At 33.9% G+C, this 18,969-nt stretch overlaps 1 protein-coding gene across 1 annotated transcript; it reads right to left on the reverse strand.

Annotated features, from left to right (window-relative positions):
- Positions 1 to 7,099: 7,099 nt before the first annotated feature.
- Positions 7,100 to 18,923, reverse strand: gata1b (GATA binding protein 1b). Its single transcript, XM_051116553.1, has 6 exons — positions 18,453 to 18,923; positions 17,717 to 17,942; positions 12,866 to 13,336; positions 10,164 to 10,309; positions 9,568 to 9,693; positions 7,100 to 9,185 (listed from the first exon to the last, which is right to left on the reverse strand). Exons 2-6 carry the CDS (start codon positions 17,925 to 17,927, stop codon positions 8,898 to 8,900), a joined length of 1,242 nt encoding a protein of 413 aa, XP_050972510.1. The 5' UTR covers positions 17,928 to 17,942; positions 18,453 to 18,923; the 3' UTR covers positions 7,100 to 8,897.
- Between the last annotated feature and the right edge of the window lie 46 nt (positions 18,924 to 18,969).

The following is an 18,969-nucleotide window of genomic DNA, read 5'->3' on the forward strand; positions in this document are numbered from 1 at the left end:
CAGTTTCTTTAATCAAACATTTGAACAAATAGATTTATCACACTTCTGATGTTTTGCACATCTCATATTTAACAAAAAGTAAGATTGCTTTCAGGCAACACTGTACCATCGCAGATCACAAGTATAACCAAACTATCATATCTGTTATCATACCAAAACATTATAATTATTGTTGTTTCAAAGTAAAAAAAATAAAATTATCATAACCTTATGCTAATATATAACTTTTCCTTACAAGCATGCACATACACACACAAGCACATGTGTGTAAAATCTCCTTCCTCACTAATGACTCCTCACTGCTTGTGAAAGCTGAGGAAGCACTTCCTCTCAACAGAATATGTGCAGATATTGTATATGAATTACAATTCTTCTAAACGCATTACAATATCATGCAAAAATTCAAAAAATTCAAATACATTTAGATAATTCTAACTTTTTTCTTACAAATATCATATACATGTATGCTATGCTGTATGCCTGGTATGGCCATGTGTGATTCCATTACGATACAATGTTGCCTTGAGGCAACATGCAGTTTTTTGTAATTTCCTATGATATATTTGATGATATATTATGAAAAGTTTTTGAAAATACTTCTTTACTAATCAGTGAAGGTGATTCAGATTTTTTGTTGGCAATTATATGAATGAAAATTGATGAAAACTGCACCTTTCTCTGGACAAAATATGGAGTCATGTGACATGTGCGCATGTCCTGAAAGAGGGAGCAAAATAGACCCCTATGGGTCATGTGACCGCTTTTTTGCAATTTCATTTGTTAGTATTTGACTTCTTCTTTATTAAGATAGCATTGATTCATTAAATGGGTGGCTCATTTTATTTAAAAAACAAAACAAAAATAGGCTGTGTTGCCTGAGGGCAACACGGTACCATAGAGGGTTAAGATATGATTAAATTGTTAATTTGCCTGACACAAGAGTTTACATGTGATAAAAAATCTCAAAGACAAAATCAGAGATATAATTATGCACACAATTTACAAATACACCCTGTTTTTTTAATCTAATTTTGTTAAAAAAAATGTTGTATAAGAGGTATGTGGGTGGAAAAAATAGAATAGAGTAAAAAAAAAAAAAGAAGAAAAATAAATCAATTTGATTAAAATAATAAATTACATATATACTATAAAATACTAATAATGTGATGTAATACAAGTGTTTTCCAAATAATATTTCACACATATTATATTAATAATATATTAATAATCACATATAATTAATAATTATAAATGTATTTACATTTTTTATAATAGAAACATTACCTATCATTCTCCCTGTTTATTTTTGTACTACAAAAAAAATTGAAAAATTAGTTAAAAAAATTAAAATTAGTTTAATAAAAAAAAAACTAAAAAAACTAAAAATGTGATCAAACAAAAAAATACATTTGATTAAAATAATAAATATATATAAATATGAAATATATATAAATATGAAGAGTTCAGATGCAAAACCAGCTAAATCCATCTGACGTCTTTCTTTAAAAAATGCATTTTTATCAGGCTCAGATGTACAGGTTTCTATGTAAATACTGGTACGTCTGATTGGGCTGAGGCTGGTTTTTTAGCGAGTTTGAAGAAAAAGTATTTGATGGACGTATAATATGTGTTGAGAGCATTCACTCACTATCATTACCTCATTTTTGACCGAGATGGCTTTTAGCTGGTTTTGCATCTGAATTCTTATATATATATACACACACATCTAATAGTACATCTAACAGTCCAGCACTATATTACGTACAAAAATATAATAATGTAATCTAATAAAAATGTTTTCAAATAATATTTTACACATATTTATAATCATTATAAATATTTCTTCTCTATATTTCTTCTTATTTTTTTTTAATAATAGAAACGTTAACTACCATTCTTCACGTTTATTTTTATACTATTAAAAATGAGAAAAATGCTAAAAATATACTATTAAAAATAAAAATGCTAAAAATTTGATCAAACAAAAAACACATTTGATTAAAAGAATAAATGAATTATAATTTGATATATATACATCTGATAGTATATCTAACAGTACAGTATTAAAAACATATAATGTTTTTGTAATGTTCTACATAATAATATAATGTAATAAAATGTTTTCGAAATAATATTTTATACATATTTATAATCATTATAAATATATTTATTTTTTTTATAATAATAATAATAGAAATGTTAATCATGTTTATATTTCTACTACAAAAAATTAGAAAATTAGTTTAAAAATAAAAATAAATAAATGCTTTGATCAAAAAAAATTATTAAAATAATGAATTAATAGTCGTACATCTAATAGTACATCTAACAGTATATTGAGTACAAAAACATGATGTAATGTAATAAAAAAAAAATTATTATAAATATATACACTACGGTTCAAAAGTTTGGGGTCAGTAAGACTTGTAATAGTCTTTAAAGAAGTCTCTTATGCTCATCAAGGCTGCATTTATTTGATTAAAAACATAGAAAAAAAACCCAGTAATATTGCAAAATGTTTTTACAATATAAAATAATGTTTTTTATTTTAACATACTTTAAAATAGAATTTATTCCTGTGATGAAAAGCTGAATTTTTATCAGCTGTTACTCCAGTCTTAAGTGTCACATGATCCTTCAGAAATCATTCTAATATGCGGGTTTATTATTGGAATGATCAATGTTGGATAATATCAACAGTTGTGCTGCCAAATATTTTTTGGAACCTGTGATTTTTTTTTTCAGGATTCTTTCATGAACAACAAGTTTAAAAAGTACAGTGTTTATTCAAAATATAAATATTTTTATAACAATGTAAATTATTTGTTATTAACTTTTAATAAACTTTTAATTATTAACTTAATACATCCTTGGTGAATAAAAGTATTAATTTCTTAAAAAACAAAACAAAAAAAAAAAGAAACAATAAAAAATGTACTGACCCCAAACTTTTGAACGGTAGTGTATATTTTTTATAATAATATATAAATGTTCACAGTACAAATAAATGAAAATATATAGTAGTATTTTACATTTCAGGGTGGAAATAAAAACTTTTAGGATTATGACAAAGCCTCTGGTTTTCGAACTTTGTTATTGATAGAAGCTGGGAATGTTGATATCATAAATAAATTAACCATGATTTATTTTGTAATTAAAATAAATAGTTATTGATGGAGAAAAAAATATATAATAATATATGAATAATAATTGATTAATTAAAATACTTTGAAGTCATTCTGCAAATATTTTTTTTTTTTGAATGGCTTTCAGTGGAGAAAGATCATTTCACGGGGTCAACGGGGTCAATCCTAGACCTGCTGGAACAATTTTTTTAAACTTCTTTTATATTTCCCACATATTTCATGCCAGTTCAGCATTTTTGCAGACAAAAGCAGTTTCTTCAGCAAACCGAGACATCGCCCCTATCGATTTGAAACAGAAAAGCCTTCTCGTGGAGGGCTCTGACCCTGAAACCTGCGCAGATGAGATGTGAAGATGTGATCGTGTGACCGAAAACCCCCATTTAAGGCCTTCTTGTCTTTGTCAGTCTGTTTACGTGAATGGAAAAGAGTCTGCGAGCGTGAGCGCGGTGGTGTTGGTGAGCGCTAACGTACGGGCCTGTACGTGTCGGCTGGACCTGTCCTGTGGTTGCTAATCTCTCCCAGTCATTCAGTAGCATTTCCCCCTCACTATGGTGCCGACTCCACCAGATAACACGGCTTCACCCTGAATGGAGGAAGCCCGTGACAGAAAAAAGCGAGCGGTGCGCCTCGTGTACCAGGCTTGAAAAAAACGCCCATGCCATTGCTTGCAGCCTCTTTCTGTGCATCTCCCTTTCCCTTTTGCACTTTTTTTATAGAGTCCGGAAAACCAGAAGCCGCCTGCGTTGCACAATGAGGCTCCACTAGAAGCCAGGGGAGCAGAGCTATGTGGTCAACCATGAGAGATGGAAACAGATGGAGGAGAGGGGAGGGGCGCTAACTGAGATATCATCGCTTACCAGGGTTCAACTCACACAGAAACCCGTATTCCACAGCGCTGAGGCCTTTTTCCAGATCGGCACGGAACGATTCACACGACAGAGCCTATTTAGTGGCTCAAAGATGCTGGGATTGTAGTGCAAGTGTGTGTTTGGGTGACCTTTCTTGACACTAAATGTCATGTCTGCCATAACAGGTTGATTAGAGTTATGATCTTGATTAGTCTTTAGTAACATCTTAATAACACTTAGAACACTTTAGAAACTACATAGCAACCCCCTGGCAACCATACACCACAGCCAAACATTTAGCTCAGTGAATTTGTTTTTTTGTTTTTTTTAATTGAAAGTATATTTAGTTCAAACCTTCATATATCAAAATATATTTAAAAAAAACCACAAAAATGGCCCCCAAAAAATATATATGTAGGAAAAATATTTGTGCAAAAACAATTTTTGACCATTTTGTATATTTTGAAACACATTTAATATATTTGGAAATATATATTTTTGCCCTATGGGATTATTTGTTCAAAGATGCTGGAAATGTACACTACTAGTCACGTTTTTTTAAAGTCTCTTCTGCTCACCAAGCCTGCATTTATTTGATCCAAAGTACAGCAAAAGCAGTAAAATTGTGAAATATTTTTTACTATTTAAAATAACTGTTTTCTGTGTGAATATTCTTTAAAACATAATTTATTCCTGTGATTTCAAAGCTGAATTTTTCAGCATCATTACTTCAGTCTTATTATTATTATTTTAATATTTTACAAAATATTATTATTTTGTAACATTATACACTATACCGTTCAAAAGCTTGGAGTAGGCGAAGTATAATTTATTTAATTTTTTATTTTGAAAAATTAATACTTTTATTTAGCAAAGATGCTTTAAATTGATTAAAAGTGATGATAAAGGCATTTTTAATGTTACAAAAGATTTCTATTTCAGGTAAATGCTGAATCAAAAAAAATCTACTCAGCTGTTTTCAACAATAATAATAATAATAATAATACATGTTTTTTGAGCAGCAAATCAGAATATTAGAATGATTTCTGAAGGATCGTGTGACTGGAGTAATGATGCTAAAAAAATCTGCTTTAAAATCACAGGAATAAATGACATTTTAAATAGTATTTTATTTTATTTTATTTTATTTATTTATTTGAAATTTTACTATTTTTGCTGTACTTTGGATCAAATAAATGCAGGTTTGGTGAGACTTTTAAAAAAAATATTAAAAATCGTACTGTTCAAACACTCTTGACTGGTAGTGTAGTTTGTGTGTTCTGGGATGTATATCATCCCATATGGAAAAATATATATATTTTCAAATATATATATGTTTTTAAATATATATTTTTAAAAAGGCCAAATGTACTTACTAAAAATTTTCTAAATATATTTACTTAAATATACCTACTTAAATATATCTACCAATATTTTAGCCCATTTTTTAAAAATACATTTTGAATTTTTTTAAATAATATATTCCATAAGCATTATAATCTTAGTCTAAATATTCGTTTTAATCTTGAGCCTAAAAGTAGGCTAGGAGAAATGTTCCTGAAATATATTTTGGTATTTGAAGGTTGAAACTAAAAATATTTTTAATTTCAAAAATATATTTAATTGAGCTTTACAGTTGACAACCTATATTTATCATATACACTACCAGTCAAGTTTTTTAACAGTAAAATTTTAATGTTTTTTTTAAAGAAGTCTCTTCTGCTCACCAAACCTGCATTTATTTGATTCAAAGTGCAGCAAAAACAGTAACATTTTGAAATATTTCTAATATTTAAAATAACTGTACTTTCAATGGATTTCAAGAATAATACTACATTGGTTAAAGGGAGCAACGTGTGATAGAAAATGGAAAGTTGAACATATATAAATTTGCCTGTGATTTGCAAAACTGTTGAAGACAATCAATAATGCATGAAACACTGTTGAAGAAATGTTTCTCTGACATTATAATCGTCTCTAACTGGCACCGAAACAGCTCGTATGATTTATGAATTTTGACATCTTGATCCCCTATGATTCTCGAGCAGTGCTTGACCCGCTCTGCCGCACTATGGAAAGTGCTGGATTTGCATATGTGCTGTCATGGCACATCGTAACTGTCGAACTCCTACTAAAAGCTAATTCATGCAAGCTGCAGAGCTCACAATGGACCCATAGAAAAACCACAACCACAACGTTAAACGTCTGTTACGATACGTTTGCGTTAAGCAGCCTCGCCGCTTTGATAAGGAGACTATTTTGAATTCGAAGTGCGTTCAAGCAAGTCATCACGCTCCTCTTTTCTCTGTTGTAAAGACGCATAACAAATGGAAAACGATAAGATGCTTTACATAAACATTTATTTATAAACCACATTCATTTTCTATACAACACTTTGAAAGCTTACAAATTCCACAAAGAAAAGTGTTAAAAAAAAGTGATTACACATGCAAAAAAAAAGTAAAGGTAGTCTACATATACACTACAATTACAAAAAAAGTCTAAGACTGCATATATTTATTCAGAAACGCAGTAGAAGCAGTAATATTGTGAAATATTATTGTTATTTAAAATATCTGTTTTCTATTTGAATATATTGTAAAATGTCATTTATTTCTGTGATGCGCAGCTGAATTTTCAGCATCATTACTCCAGTCTTCAGTGCCACATGATCCTTCAGAAATCATTCTAATATGCTGATTTGCTGCTTAAGAAACACTTCTTTCATAAACAGAAAGTTTTGATCAGTTTAATGCATCCTTGCTGAATAAAAGTATAATTTCTTTAAAAACACACTGAGCCCAAACTTTTGTCAAAACTTTCATGTAGTTTTATGGCTATAGATATTTTACACTAATGCTTCACAAAATAGTTTTCAACTTTTAAGCTTTTCAGATCTAACAAACTTGAAAAGTGTTTGTTCTTTCTTTCTTTAAAATAAATGCACGATTTGATGTTTTGTATGTAATAGATTTACATTGAGATATTATGTGTGACTTAAGCATCCAAATATTTTTTTGGGCATCATGATTTTTCATGCATCCACATCTGTAAAGTTTTAAAGTACGTTTTTGCTCAGTATCTTAAAGTGCCCCTATTATACCATTTCAAATATTGCCTTGCATGTACATAATGTAGCTGTATGTGAATGGAAACGATCTGCAAAGTGCACGATAAATGAAAAAGTTATTGTCTTCTAGAAGAAAGAATCATCCAGGCTTTGTACAGATACTGTAAAATGAAATTTCAGGACTTTCAATGACTTTTCAAGCACTACTTTTTGGATTTTTAAGGACTTCAATCAGAGATCTCACTTATCAAACAACGTCTTCTCTTTCAAATTAAAACCATGCTTAATTTTCTTAAGGGATTTGTATTCACGTATACTTTATTTTTCTTTGTTTTGTTTTTAGAACTGTACTGCCTTAATGGTTTCATGTTTTCTACTGTCTAATAAAAAAAAAAAGAAAAAAAGATTCGTGAAACCACTCCGATATCCTGATCTGAATCAAATGATTCACGAACCCACTCCAAAGTTCCATTCTGAATCAAATGATCCACACTCCGAAGTTCCGATCTAAATCAAATGATTCACGATATGCTGTCTGAAATCCCGATCTGAATCAAATGATTCGCAAACCCGCTCTGTAGTTCCATTCCGAATCAAATGATCAGCGCTCTGAAGTTCTGATTTGAAGCAAAAGATTCACGAACCTGCTCCAAACCTGCTCCAAAGTTCCGATCTAAATCAAATGATTCACGCTATCTGAATCTGATTTGCGAACCCGCTCCAAATTTCTATTCAGAATCAAATGATTCATATACGCGCTCTGAAGTTCCGACGTGAAGCAAAAGATTCACAAACCTGCTCCAAAGTTTCAATCTAAATCAAATGATTTGCAAACCCGATCCAAAGTCCCGATCTAAATCAAACAATTCACGATACAATATCTGAAGTCCTGATCTGAATCAAATGATTCACAAACCTGCTCCGAAGTTCCATTCTGAATCAAATGATTCATGATACACGCTCCAAAGTCCAGATCAAATAAAATGATTCACAACAAGCACTCCGAAGTCCCGATCTAAATCAAACAATTCACAATACGCTATCTGAAGTCTCAATCTGAATCAAATGATTCACGAACCTGCTCCGAAGTTCAGATCTAAATCAAATTATTCACGTTACACTCACCAAAGTCCCGATCAAACCAAATGATTCACGAACCTGCACTGAAGTCTTGATCTGAATCAAATGATTTGCAAAGCACTTTGAAACAGTAAAACATAAATGACTCACTCAATTGATTCAGTTCATCTGTTCCTCTTTTTGCATCCTCAGCCATGTTTACATAAGAAAGTGAAACATCTATAAATTTGCCTGTGATCTGCAAAACTAAGCTTTAATGTACACGCAATTTTACTGACGACTGCTTCTCTAATCTCGCGGAGTTCAACGCAGGATTCACAAAACGCTTGCTCTTGAAAGATGGCTCAGTACCAAGTTTATTTGGACCAGCTGGCTCCTCTAAAATCACAACCTGTAGTTAGGATAAATAATAGATGTTTACATTTACAACATTACATTCAAAATACGGAATTATGACAATGGGCATATCGTTTCTGACACACGCTGTACGCGGTAGACCAAACACAACAGACTGGGCCATTCGACCAATCAGAGCAGAGTAGGCTCACAGAAAGGAGGGGTTTACGGAGACTGAATCTTTGAACCGCTTCAAACAAATCGTTTGAGAATCGCTGGAAAATGAGGTTATGGGCATGTAAACCTATTGTAGGACACTCCCAAAACAATATCAGGGAACTTAAAAATGGCATAATGGGGCACTGTAACACATGGCTAGGCAGTTGTGAGTGTTTTGTACACTTTTTCCAGCTTCTGTCACACCATGCTGGGTAAGATGGCAGCCGATGGGTGGTATGGGTAGGGCAGGCCGGCGTGGCTGTGGAAGGCAGTGGTGGACGGCAGCGAATGGGAAGAGTGGCTGTAGACGCCCAGAGCTCCTGGACTCTGAGAATACAAGTCGAAATGCTGATCAGACGCAGGATTTTTTGAAAAATACAGATTCTCCTCCGTGGCGCTGAACTTCTTTCCTTTCCTATTCTTGCTGGATACCTTACGGTTGCGTGTCTGAATGCCTTCCTTCTTCATAGTCAGCGGTCTGTTCACCTGATGGGAAGGATTGAAGTATTAGACACAGAACCACAGCTAAAGCTGTTTGTAATTCCTGGTCAAATGGAATTGCATATTAAATGATAAACTGGTCGAAATTTGACAAAACTACCTTACAGTGTTGAGTAAGTAAGAAGCTGACATGTTAGACATGTCAGACATTTTTTTGCAAGTGCTGCAGGGTAACACGAAGGAATTTACTAGTAATGTATTTTGTACACAATTCACACAACGATTTCATGCAAATCAGGTAACAGCATAAACGCGGCCAAAAATGTAGGGCTTGATGTGGTTTAGGTGCAGCAATTCCTGTTCTTGCAGTTGTAAGTTCTTAGTAACTCAGACTATAGATTTGAATACAATTTTTAAAGTTGCTCACATTGTGAAGCTTGAAATAGAGACCACAAGCATTACAGACAGGCTCTCCGCTGGAGTTGCGTCTCCACAGCGTGGTGGTGCTGGTCTGACAGTTCGCACATTGAGTTCCTGTTCGCTTACTGATGACCTACAGAAAGAGAAATGTCATGTAGCAGAAAGTCTAGAAATCACAAGACTTGCTTTTTTCTAAAGAAATCAATACTTTTATTCAGCAGCATTACACTGACATTTATAACGCTGCAAAAGATATTCGAAATAAATGCTGTTCTTTTAAAACGTTCTATTCATCAATTAATTTTTAGTCACAAAAACATTAAGCAGCACAACTGTTTTCACATATCAGCATATTAGACTAAGTTCTGAAGGATCATGTGACACCGAAGACTGGAGTAACGATGCTGAAAATTCATGTCTCTATCACAGGAATAAATTGCATTTTACAATTTATTCAAATAGAAAACAGCTATTGTAAATTGTTATAATATTTCACTATTTTTACAGTATTTTGGATCAAATAAATACAGCTTTGATGAGCAGAAGATACTTTTTTTTTATTTTGTTCTCTTTATGAGTGACTGGAGTATGAGTGAGGTTTACCAGTCTCTTTTTGGGTCGGATGAGGGGTCTGTTCTGTCCGTTCATCTTGTGGTACAGCCCGCAGGCGTTGCAGAGGTAATGTCCCGTTCCATCACGCCGCCATAGAGGGGTTGCAGTGGCCCCACAGTTCACACACTCACGTGGCTCTGTCAACACAAAAGATCGGAAATAATGTTCACGTTGCACATCATTGCCCAGCTTTATCAGAAATACACAATGAAACGCACTCTTAAAAATTAGGATTTCAGTTAGAATGTTTACAGACTGATGTCCTATAAGAACTTTTATTCTGACAGTAAAACAAAATGTAAAGATCCTAGGGTAAAAACCTGTTAGTTGGTTAACAATGGGTTCCCTAATTCTATACTGTGTAATCAAGACCGTAGAATTTAGTAGGGACGCTAGGGACACATCCCTACCAATATCCAGCGACTACTAAATTGTCCCTAACAATAATTTTTAATCAAACAGTTGAATGTTTGTGTATGTAACAAATCGCAAATCTTTTGATTCAGATCTGAACATCAAATTATTTGATTCCGATCAGGACTTTGTTGCGTGGATCACAAATCATTTTATTTAGGTCGGGACTTCAGAGCAGGTTCGCAGATCTTTTTTTCTAATTTCTTTCTAATTCGAGTTAGATCAAACTTCACATATCACAAATCATTTGATTCAGATCGGGACTTCAAATCGGAATTGTGAATCTTTTGATTCAGATCTGAACTTTGGAGAGGGTTCGTGAATCTTTTGATTCAGATCAGAACTTTAGAGCGCAGATCGTGAATCATTCAATTCAGATTGGGACTTTGATGCGGATTCATGACCATTTTATTCAGATTGGAACTTCGGAGCGCGGATCATGAATCATTTGATTTAGAACAAACTTCACATATAGCAAATCATTTGATTCAGGTTGGGACTTCAATCCGGGCTCATAAATCTTTTGATTCAGATAAGGACTTCGGAGCGGGTTCAGGAATCATTTGATTTAGAGAGGAACTTCGGATCGGGTTCACAAATAATTTTATTCAGATAAGGACTTTGGAGAGAGTTCGTGAATCTTTTGGTTCAGATCAGACCTTCGGAGCAGATTCGCAAATCTTTTGATTTAGAGCGGAACTTCACAGCGGGTTCGGAAATCTTTTGATTCAGATCAGGACTTTGATGCGGATTCACAATTCATTTTATTCAGATCGGGACTTTGGAGCGTGGATCACGAATCATTTGATTTAGACTGAACTTCGCATATCACAAATCATTTCAATCTGATCGGGACTTCGAACCAGGCTTGTGAATCTTTTGATTCAGATCAGAACTACCAAGCGGCTTCGCAGATCATTTGATTTGGAGAGGAACTTCGGAGCGGGTTCACAAATCATTTTATTCAGATCAGGACTTAGGAGCGCGAATCATTTGATTTAGATTGAACTCCTCATATCACAAATAATTTGAATCAGACTGGGACTTTGAACCGGGATTGTGAATCTTTGATTCAGATCAGAACTGTGGAGCAAGTTCGGAAATCTTTTGATTAGGACTTTGATGCGGATTCACAAATCATTTTATTTAGATCAGGACTTTGGAGTATGGATCGCAAATCATTTGATTTAGATTGAACTTTGCTTATTGCAAATCATTTGATTCAGATCGGCACTTCAAACCGGGCTCGAGAATCATTTGATTCAGATCGGGACTTCGATGCAGGTTCACAAATCATTTTATTCAGATCGGGATTTCAGAGCATGTTGAATTATTTGATTTAGATTGAACTTCGCATATCTTGAATCTTTTGTTTCAGATCGGAACTTTGATGCGGGTTTGCTAATCATTTCGCAAATTGAATGATGCACGATCTGTGCTCCTAATCCTGATCTGAAATGATGTTCACAAATCATTATTCAGATTGGAACTACAGAGTGCGGATCGGGAATCATTTGATTTAGATCGGAACTTCAGAGCACAAAGTGTGAATTTGACATGGGTTTGCGCATCTTTTGATTCAGATTGGGACTTCAGAGTGCATATTGCATATCGCATACCTTTTTTCATATTTCTTTTTTTATTAAACTGTACAAAGCATAAAACCACTAAGGCAGTACAGGTATAAAAACAAAACTAAGAAGAAAGAGAGTATACACAAATGGAAATCCCTTAAGAAAAAAATGAACTGTGATTTTACTATAGTAAAAGTCTTGCAAAACTCTAGTTTCCAAAGTCAGACATTGCTTATTATGATTTTCAGGGGTGTAGAATTTAGTAGCGACGCCCTGATATGTCCCTACCAATATCTAGTGACTACTAAATTGTCCCTAGCAATAATTTTGATCAAACAATTAAATGTCCGTTGCCTGCCGTTATTTCCCCACCAACGCAAAAAATCAAAACTACACCCTTGGTTTTTATTAGTATTATTATTATTTTGTATATTATAAATGTTGGGATGGGAATATTGTAATTGTTCTATACTTTGTGTTGTTTGTTTGCATTTTATAACAAAATGTAATAAACAGAATTTAAAAAAAGACCAGAATGACTATAGTTAATGGATCACAACATGAAAGATTTGACTTTTAAGAATGTTTGATATTTGTACTGAAAAACAACAAAAATATTAAGCAAGAAAATTGCTTTTTGCAGTGTTTTTACCCACAACCCCTAGCACCACCCCACATTATTTGGTCTTTATGATGCTTCCTCACCTAAAGGAGAGAATTTCATCTTGTTGCATAATTTGGGTGAGAAGGACGAGGGTGTGTAGAGAAGCGGACTGTTGTAATCTTGCGTGAAGCTCCCGTAGGGACTGTAGTGGGTCAGTGGCTGCGAGTGTGTTTTTGAGGAGTGTGTCTGCGCATACACACCGCTCACTGAGGGGGAAAACACACCGCCAAACAACTCCCCGCCTCCAGGAGGACTCAGCCTCTCTCCTTTCACACTCTCCTGCACACCGAAGGTCTCCTTTTGGTGCTGGATAGGGGAGGGAAACGCAGAACGAGGCGGTCTGGAAGAGGAGAGGGCCGTGGAGCCGTGGAAGGATGATGAGGACGTCTTAGAAAACGCACTGCTGTGCCAGGATGACGGAGATGATGGGAAGAGGTTGGTCAGAGACGGGCTGTTAGAACTTTCAAGCCAGGACAGGTTTCCCAGGAACGGAGAGGAGTAAACAGGATATACTGAGGGGAGAAGGAGAAAGGAAGGAAGCTTAACGAAAGGAACTGACATCAGGGAAAGTTTGTCAATGCTGCTGAATTGGGCAGCTCAAATAAAAAAATAACATGTCGATAGCACCACAGAGACACAGTATTTATATTTTAAAAGATTTTAAACTTTCATTCAATTACTTCACTGCATATTAAACTGGGATATTAAAGATACCAATCAAAATCACTACCAGTCAAAAGTTTTTTACAGTAAGATTTTTTGTTTTAAAGAAGTGTCTTCTTCTCACCAAGCCTGCATTTATTTGATTCAAAGTGCAGCAAAAACAGTGAAATTTTGAAATATATTTACTATTTGAAATATGTTTAAAAATGTAATTTATTCCTGTGATTTCAAAGCTGAATTCTTCTAAACTTTCTATCTATTAAAGAAACCTGAAAAAATTTTTACTCAGCTGTTTTTAACAATAATAATAATAATAATAATAATAAATGTTTTTAGAACAGCAAATCAGAATATTAGAATGATTTCTGAAGGATCATGTGACTGAAGACTGGAATGCTTAAAATTCAACTTTGAAATCACAGGAATAAATGACATTTTAAAATATATTCAAATGTAGAACAGTTATTTTAAGTAGTAAAAATATTTTAAAATTTTACTGTTTTTAACATAAAAACATACAAAAATCTTACTGTTCAAAAACGTTTGAATGGTAGTGTATTTGGGCATCAAAAGTATTATTTTACTTGTGTAATGCAAAAATACTCCAATAAATTTCAGAGAACAAATAAAGAAACACATAACATCTTACAATTTAATTTGGACTATCAAAATACAAATCCTGACTCTTTCCTATGATACATAAAATATTTTTGTACATCTTATTGAGTAATCAAGACAATTGAATCACTTTTTACTCAACTTTTACTTAAAAAGTCATTCATTGTAGTGTAACTGGTCACAGTTAGGGTTATTTGACACAACACAGACTTTAACAACGCATTTTAAATTTTAAAAAACAAAAAAAAACAATCGAGTTTTAAAATATTGGTTTTTATTTTAACATCTGGTGCATCAAAATTACTGTAAATGAGGAAATTATACCTATTAAAGTAGTAGTTCACTTCCAGAACTTAAAAAACAATCATAAAAAACAACACAGAAGTCCATAATATGGAGAAAAATTATACTCAAAAAACATAATTTCTTTACGACTGAAGAAAGAAAGACATGAACATCTTGGATGACAAGGGGGTGAATACATTATCTGTAAATTGTTGTTCTGGAATAAAATTACCTTTTAAATACTACACTAAAATGAACATGGGTCAACATTTTTAGTTTCACTCTCTTTACGGCTAGATACTTTGACTTACTGACACAGTCCTGTACTTTCACTTACACATAATTTCTCTGTACTGAAAGGCTCTTTTTATATTATTTGTGATCCTGGACCACAAAAAAAATCTGAAATCTGAGGGTGCAAAAGAATCAAAATATTGAGAAAATCTAAGCAATGTTCTAAAAGTTCTAAGCAATGCTATTTTACTAATCAAAAATCAAAAAGTTTCGAAAAATTTTACTGTAGAAGATTTACAAAATATCTTCAGTGAACATGATTTTTACTTAAATGATTTTTGGCATAAAAATTGATCATTTTGACCCATACAATGTAGAGATGCACGATATTGGATTTTTGCCAATATCCGATATGCCGATATTTTTTCATCTCATTTTGGCCGATACCGATACCGATATATATAATTTTGTTTGGAAAGTTAGTTTTTAACAATAACTTATTTGTTAGGATTAAATAAATAGTAATGAGTGGTTTACATTCAATACCTTCATTTTCATCAGTAGGCTAGCATTAATTTATGATCTGAATTTTGTGAATTAAGTTCACTTTTGCTATGTTTTAAGCCGAACTTCGGATGCTTTCACTTTCGAATTCCCAATCTGAATACAACATTTCAAAACAAAAACAAAAAGAAAAGTAGAACTAAACTGGCTGACTGTGAGGGTGCTTTGCGGGACATGAACAGGACATAATTCATTGCTACAACTTCTTAATTCGTTCGTACGATCTATTAATTTATTAATTTGTAAAATGAGGGAACGAATTAATATGTAGTATTAATGAATTTAATTTAATTAATTTATTGCCACGAAATATTTTATTTCCCACCCACAATTTATCACAGTAAGAGATACGAAAACATGGATTAAAAGTGAATGACAAGAAAATAAACCTGCGAAATTAAAGGGTGAGACGGTGAGGATTTGGGAAAAGAAAAATATTATTAAGTTATGTGGCAATTCGTGACCAACTGGCAAAACAGTACACTTTTTTTTTGCACAAGAATACCAACATGTTTACCTTCTCTGGTTTAACAAGCGGTCTTTTACCCTACTCGAAAACCAAATCCTCCGTCCGCAATCGTTTCCAGAATAGTCGCGTCATTTTTGCCGTCACCACCTGGCTCGTGCTGACACTACAAATACAAACCAGGCTCTACATCCGAAGCGCTCACAACGAAAACTACTCTTCGCGTGATCAGTGAAATCCTGAATATACCACGGCTTTGTAACTCTGTAACTCGCGCTGTATGGAGCAGTGCGACCACGTCAAATTTTAACTTGCACATTTAAAAAAAAAAATAGAAATGTAGTCACTAAGTCATGTTTAATTATAATTTCTAATAATTTTATACCGTGGACTGTGCTTTGACAGGGCTGCGGGACACGAACAGGACATAATTATTTCCTACAACTTGTTAATTCGTTCCTACAATTCATTAATTTATTAATTTGTAAAATACGGGAACGAATTAAAAAGTCGTATTAACGAATTGTTAATTTATTGCCACAAAATCTTTTATTTCCCACCCGCAGTTTACCACCATAAAAGATACGACAACATGGATTAAAAGTAAATTACAAGAAAATAAACCTAAGAAATTGAAGGGTGAGACGGTGAGGATTTGGGAAAAGAAACTATAAATATTATTAAGTTTGTGGCAATTCGTGACCAACTGGGAAAACAGGACACATAGCCGCTTATGAATGTATGGGCTCGAACGGCATGAATCCAAAAGCATTGTCGCTACTAACATTTGCCTGCTAACCAATTATTTAACTTATAAAGAATGCTTTGTACCTCACTTGTGTCATAATATTCACGAAAAATGTTTCATATGAGCAACAGTGTGTTTTGCCGTTGCACCGCCGGAGAAACAGAATTCACTGACCGCGCGCAGTAATTACTTTTTATTTTAAATGCAGATCATGTCATGTGCAAACATAGCCATTGGGTTTCAAAATACAGCAAAGAGCACCATAAAACCATTTAAATGTGCATTTAGCGATCTAGTGACTGGATATGAAACAGGCAACAGTAAATGATCCCAAACGGAACAACGGCGCGCTTTCTCCTATAGCCACTGCTGCCACTGCACGTGCTATTGCTACGCATCATTCTGTATGTGTATTCTCAGTTTAAATGCAGCGATCCAAAACAGTGAATCTACTCCTCATTCAGTCAAAACTTTGCTTCAAGAATGAGCCACACTGCTGACATGATCTAATCCCTAACGCACCCTCAGCACATGTGAGTTAACATATTCATCTTATCGGCAAGACATATCGGCATAATTTTTCATATTGGGCCGATTCCGATATTTACATTTGAAGTCATTATCGGCCGATTCCGATATCAGTCCGATAATATCGTGCATCCCTAATACAATGCATTATTGGCTATTGCTACAAATACACTTGTCCAACTTACGACTGGTTTTGGGTCACATATATGTTTTTTTTTTTTTTTCATTATAGGACAGCAAAGTGCATACTATGGTATGGTTTGGTATGCTATATGAAAGTGTTTACGTCAGTACAACATATATTGCCATTCAAAAGTTGGGTCAATAAGATGTTTTTAAAGAAATTAACACTTTAAATTAGCAGTGATGCATTCAGTTGATCAAAAATGACAGTAAAGACATTCATAAGGTTTTAATTTCAAACAAATGCTGTTCTGTTTTCAGCACTGATAACAAGAAATATTTATTGAGCAGCAAAAACACATTAAAATGATTTCTTAAGGATCACATGACACTGAAGACTGGAGTAATGATGCTGAAAATCCAGCTTTGATTACAATAATAAATTACATTTTAAAATATATTCAAACAGAAGATAGCTACTTGAAATAGCAATAATATTTTGCAATATTACAATTTTTACTGTATTTCTGATCAAATAAGAAGACTTTTAAAATCTTACTGACCCCATAAACGTGAATGGTGGTAGTGTATATCAAAGTACCATGCGATACTGCCATAATACTTTCTCAAACGTGTGTTGTGTCCTGTACGTGTAGCACTGACCTGGGCTGTTTTGAAAAGCTCCAGATGGACGGCCATGGACGGGGCTGCTGAACAAAGAGGGCAGGCTGCTGTGATCGGCATCGGGGCAGGGGAACATCGAACCCTCCTCAGTGTGGACCATATAGCTAGAGTCAGGTGGGTAAGCGGGCATCACCTCTGACGATACCATGGAGGAGGAAACCCAGCGTGACTGTTCAACAGAGGTCTCCATGTCTGTCAGGAACTCCTTTTGTACAGTGTGAAAAAAGGGCATTTATATATATGTACATACATACATACATACATATTCTGAAGTAGTGTAGTGCAGGGAAAACTGTCAGTAAGAACAAGATGATTTTTTTTGCATTGAGTTTAACTGTTACAATCTAATCTATTATTTGTCGCAATACCTGCAACAGAATTTCTTCCGTTAAAAGTTGTAATAAACCACATAATATCTGAATACGTTTCAGAAATCGAGCTGCAATCGCATTACAATCTATGTACACAAGAACCTATTTACATTTCACAAAACCCATATTTTTACATAGCAAATAAACCCTTCTATCTTCAACACATATCTCAAAATAAATGATACTGATTTGAAGTGCACAAGACAAATCACACCTGCCTATTAAACAGAAAATACATTCACAATCAAATCACACTAAAAACAAGATAAGCATCGCTTGCACTGTTTGATTTGCTAATGCGGCTGTAGATATGATAATGTAGATATGACTGTAGTGTGGCATACCTGAGCTTATCTGTTCGGTCTGCAGGGCAGGTGTCTGCGACGAAGATGAGCGCCGCTGATGGGTCAGAACTTTATGTGTGAAGGTTTCTGTGCTCTGGCATTGTGGGTGACTGAGGTTAGACATGTGGTAACAGTGGGCGGAGCCACAGACAGGTCAGCTTCAGCAAATGTGGTGCCTTACAAGTGCAAATGCACACACACACACACACACACACACACAAAGTCTGGAAATGTCCCACATCAGTCTGCATTGCAAATGAGAATTACAAATATGCAAAGCCAACAGAGTAAAACGACCAAAATCGAATACTCACATCTGCTAAAACACACAAAAGGTTTCTATGTGGAAGCTGAATCAAATGCATCAAGTGCCTTTGAGTACATTCGCATTTTCTGTGGATACATATATTATAAAACAACACTATAATACTATATGTGACCCTGAACCACAAATCCAAGTCGTAATACATTGGATGGGTTAAAATTAGCAATTTTTTTTAATGCCAAAAATCATTAG

Source organism: Labeo rohita, chromosome 8 (genome assembly GCF_022985175.1).
Source record: "Labeo rohita strain BAU-BD-2019 chromosome 8, IGBB_LRoh.1.0, whole genome shotgun sequence".
NCBI classification, from domain to species: Eukaryota; Metazoa; Chordata; class Actinopteri; order Cypriniformes; family Cyprinidae; genus Labeo; species Labeo rohita.

What these genes read in the sequence shown, in the direction of transcription:
- gata1b (XM_051116553.1), bottom strand. Translation starts at nt 17,927, where the DNA reads ATGGAGACCTCTGTTGAACAGTCACGCTGGGTTTCCTCCTCCATGGTA. An exon ending in GATGAAATTCTCTCCTTTAG is followed by an intron (nt 10,310 to 12,865) that starts GTGAGGAAGCAT and finishes TTGTGTTGACAG; the next exon opens with AGCCACGTGAGTGTGTGAAC. An exon ending in TCCGACCCAAAAAGAGACTG is followed by an intron (nt 9,694 to 10,163) that starts GTAAACCTCACT and finishes CTCTTTCTGTAG; the next exon opens with GTCATCAGTAAGCGAACAGG.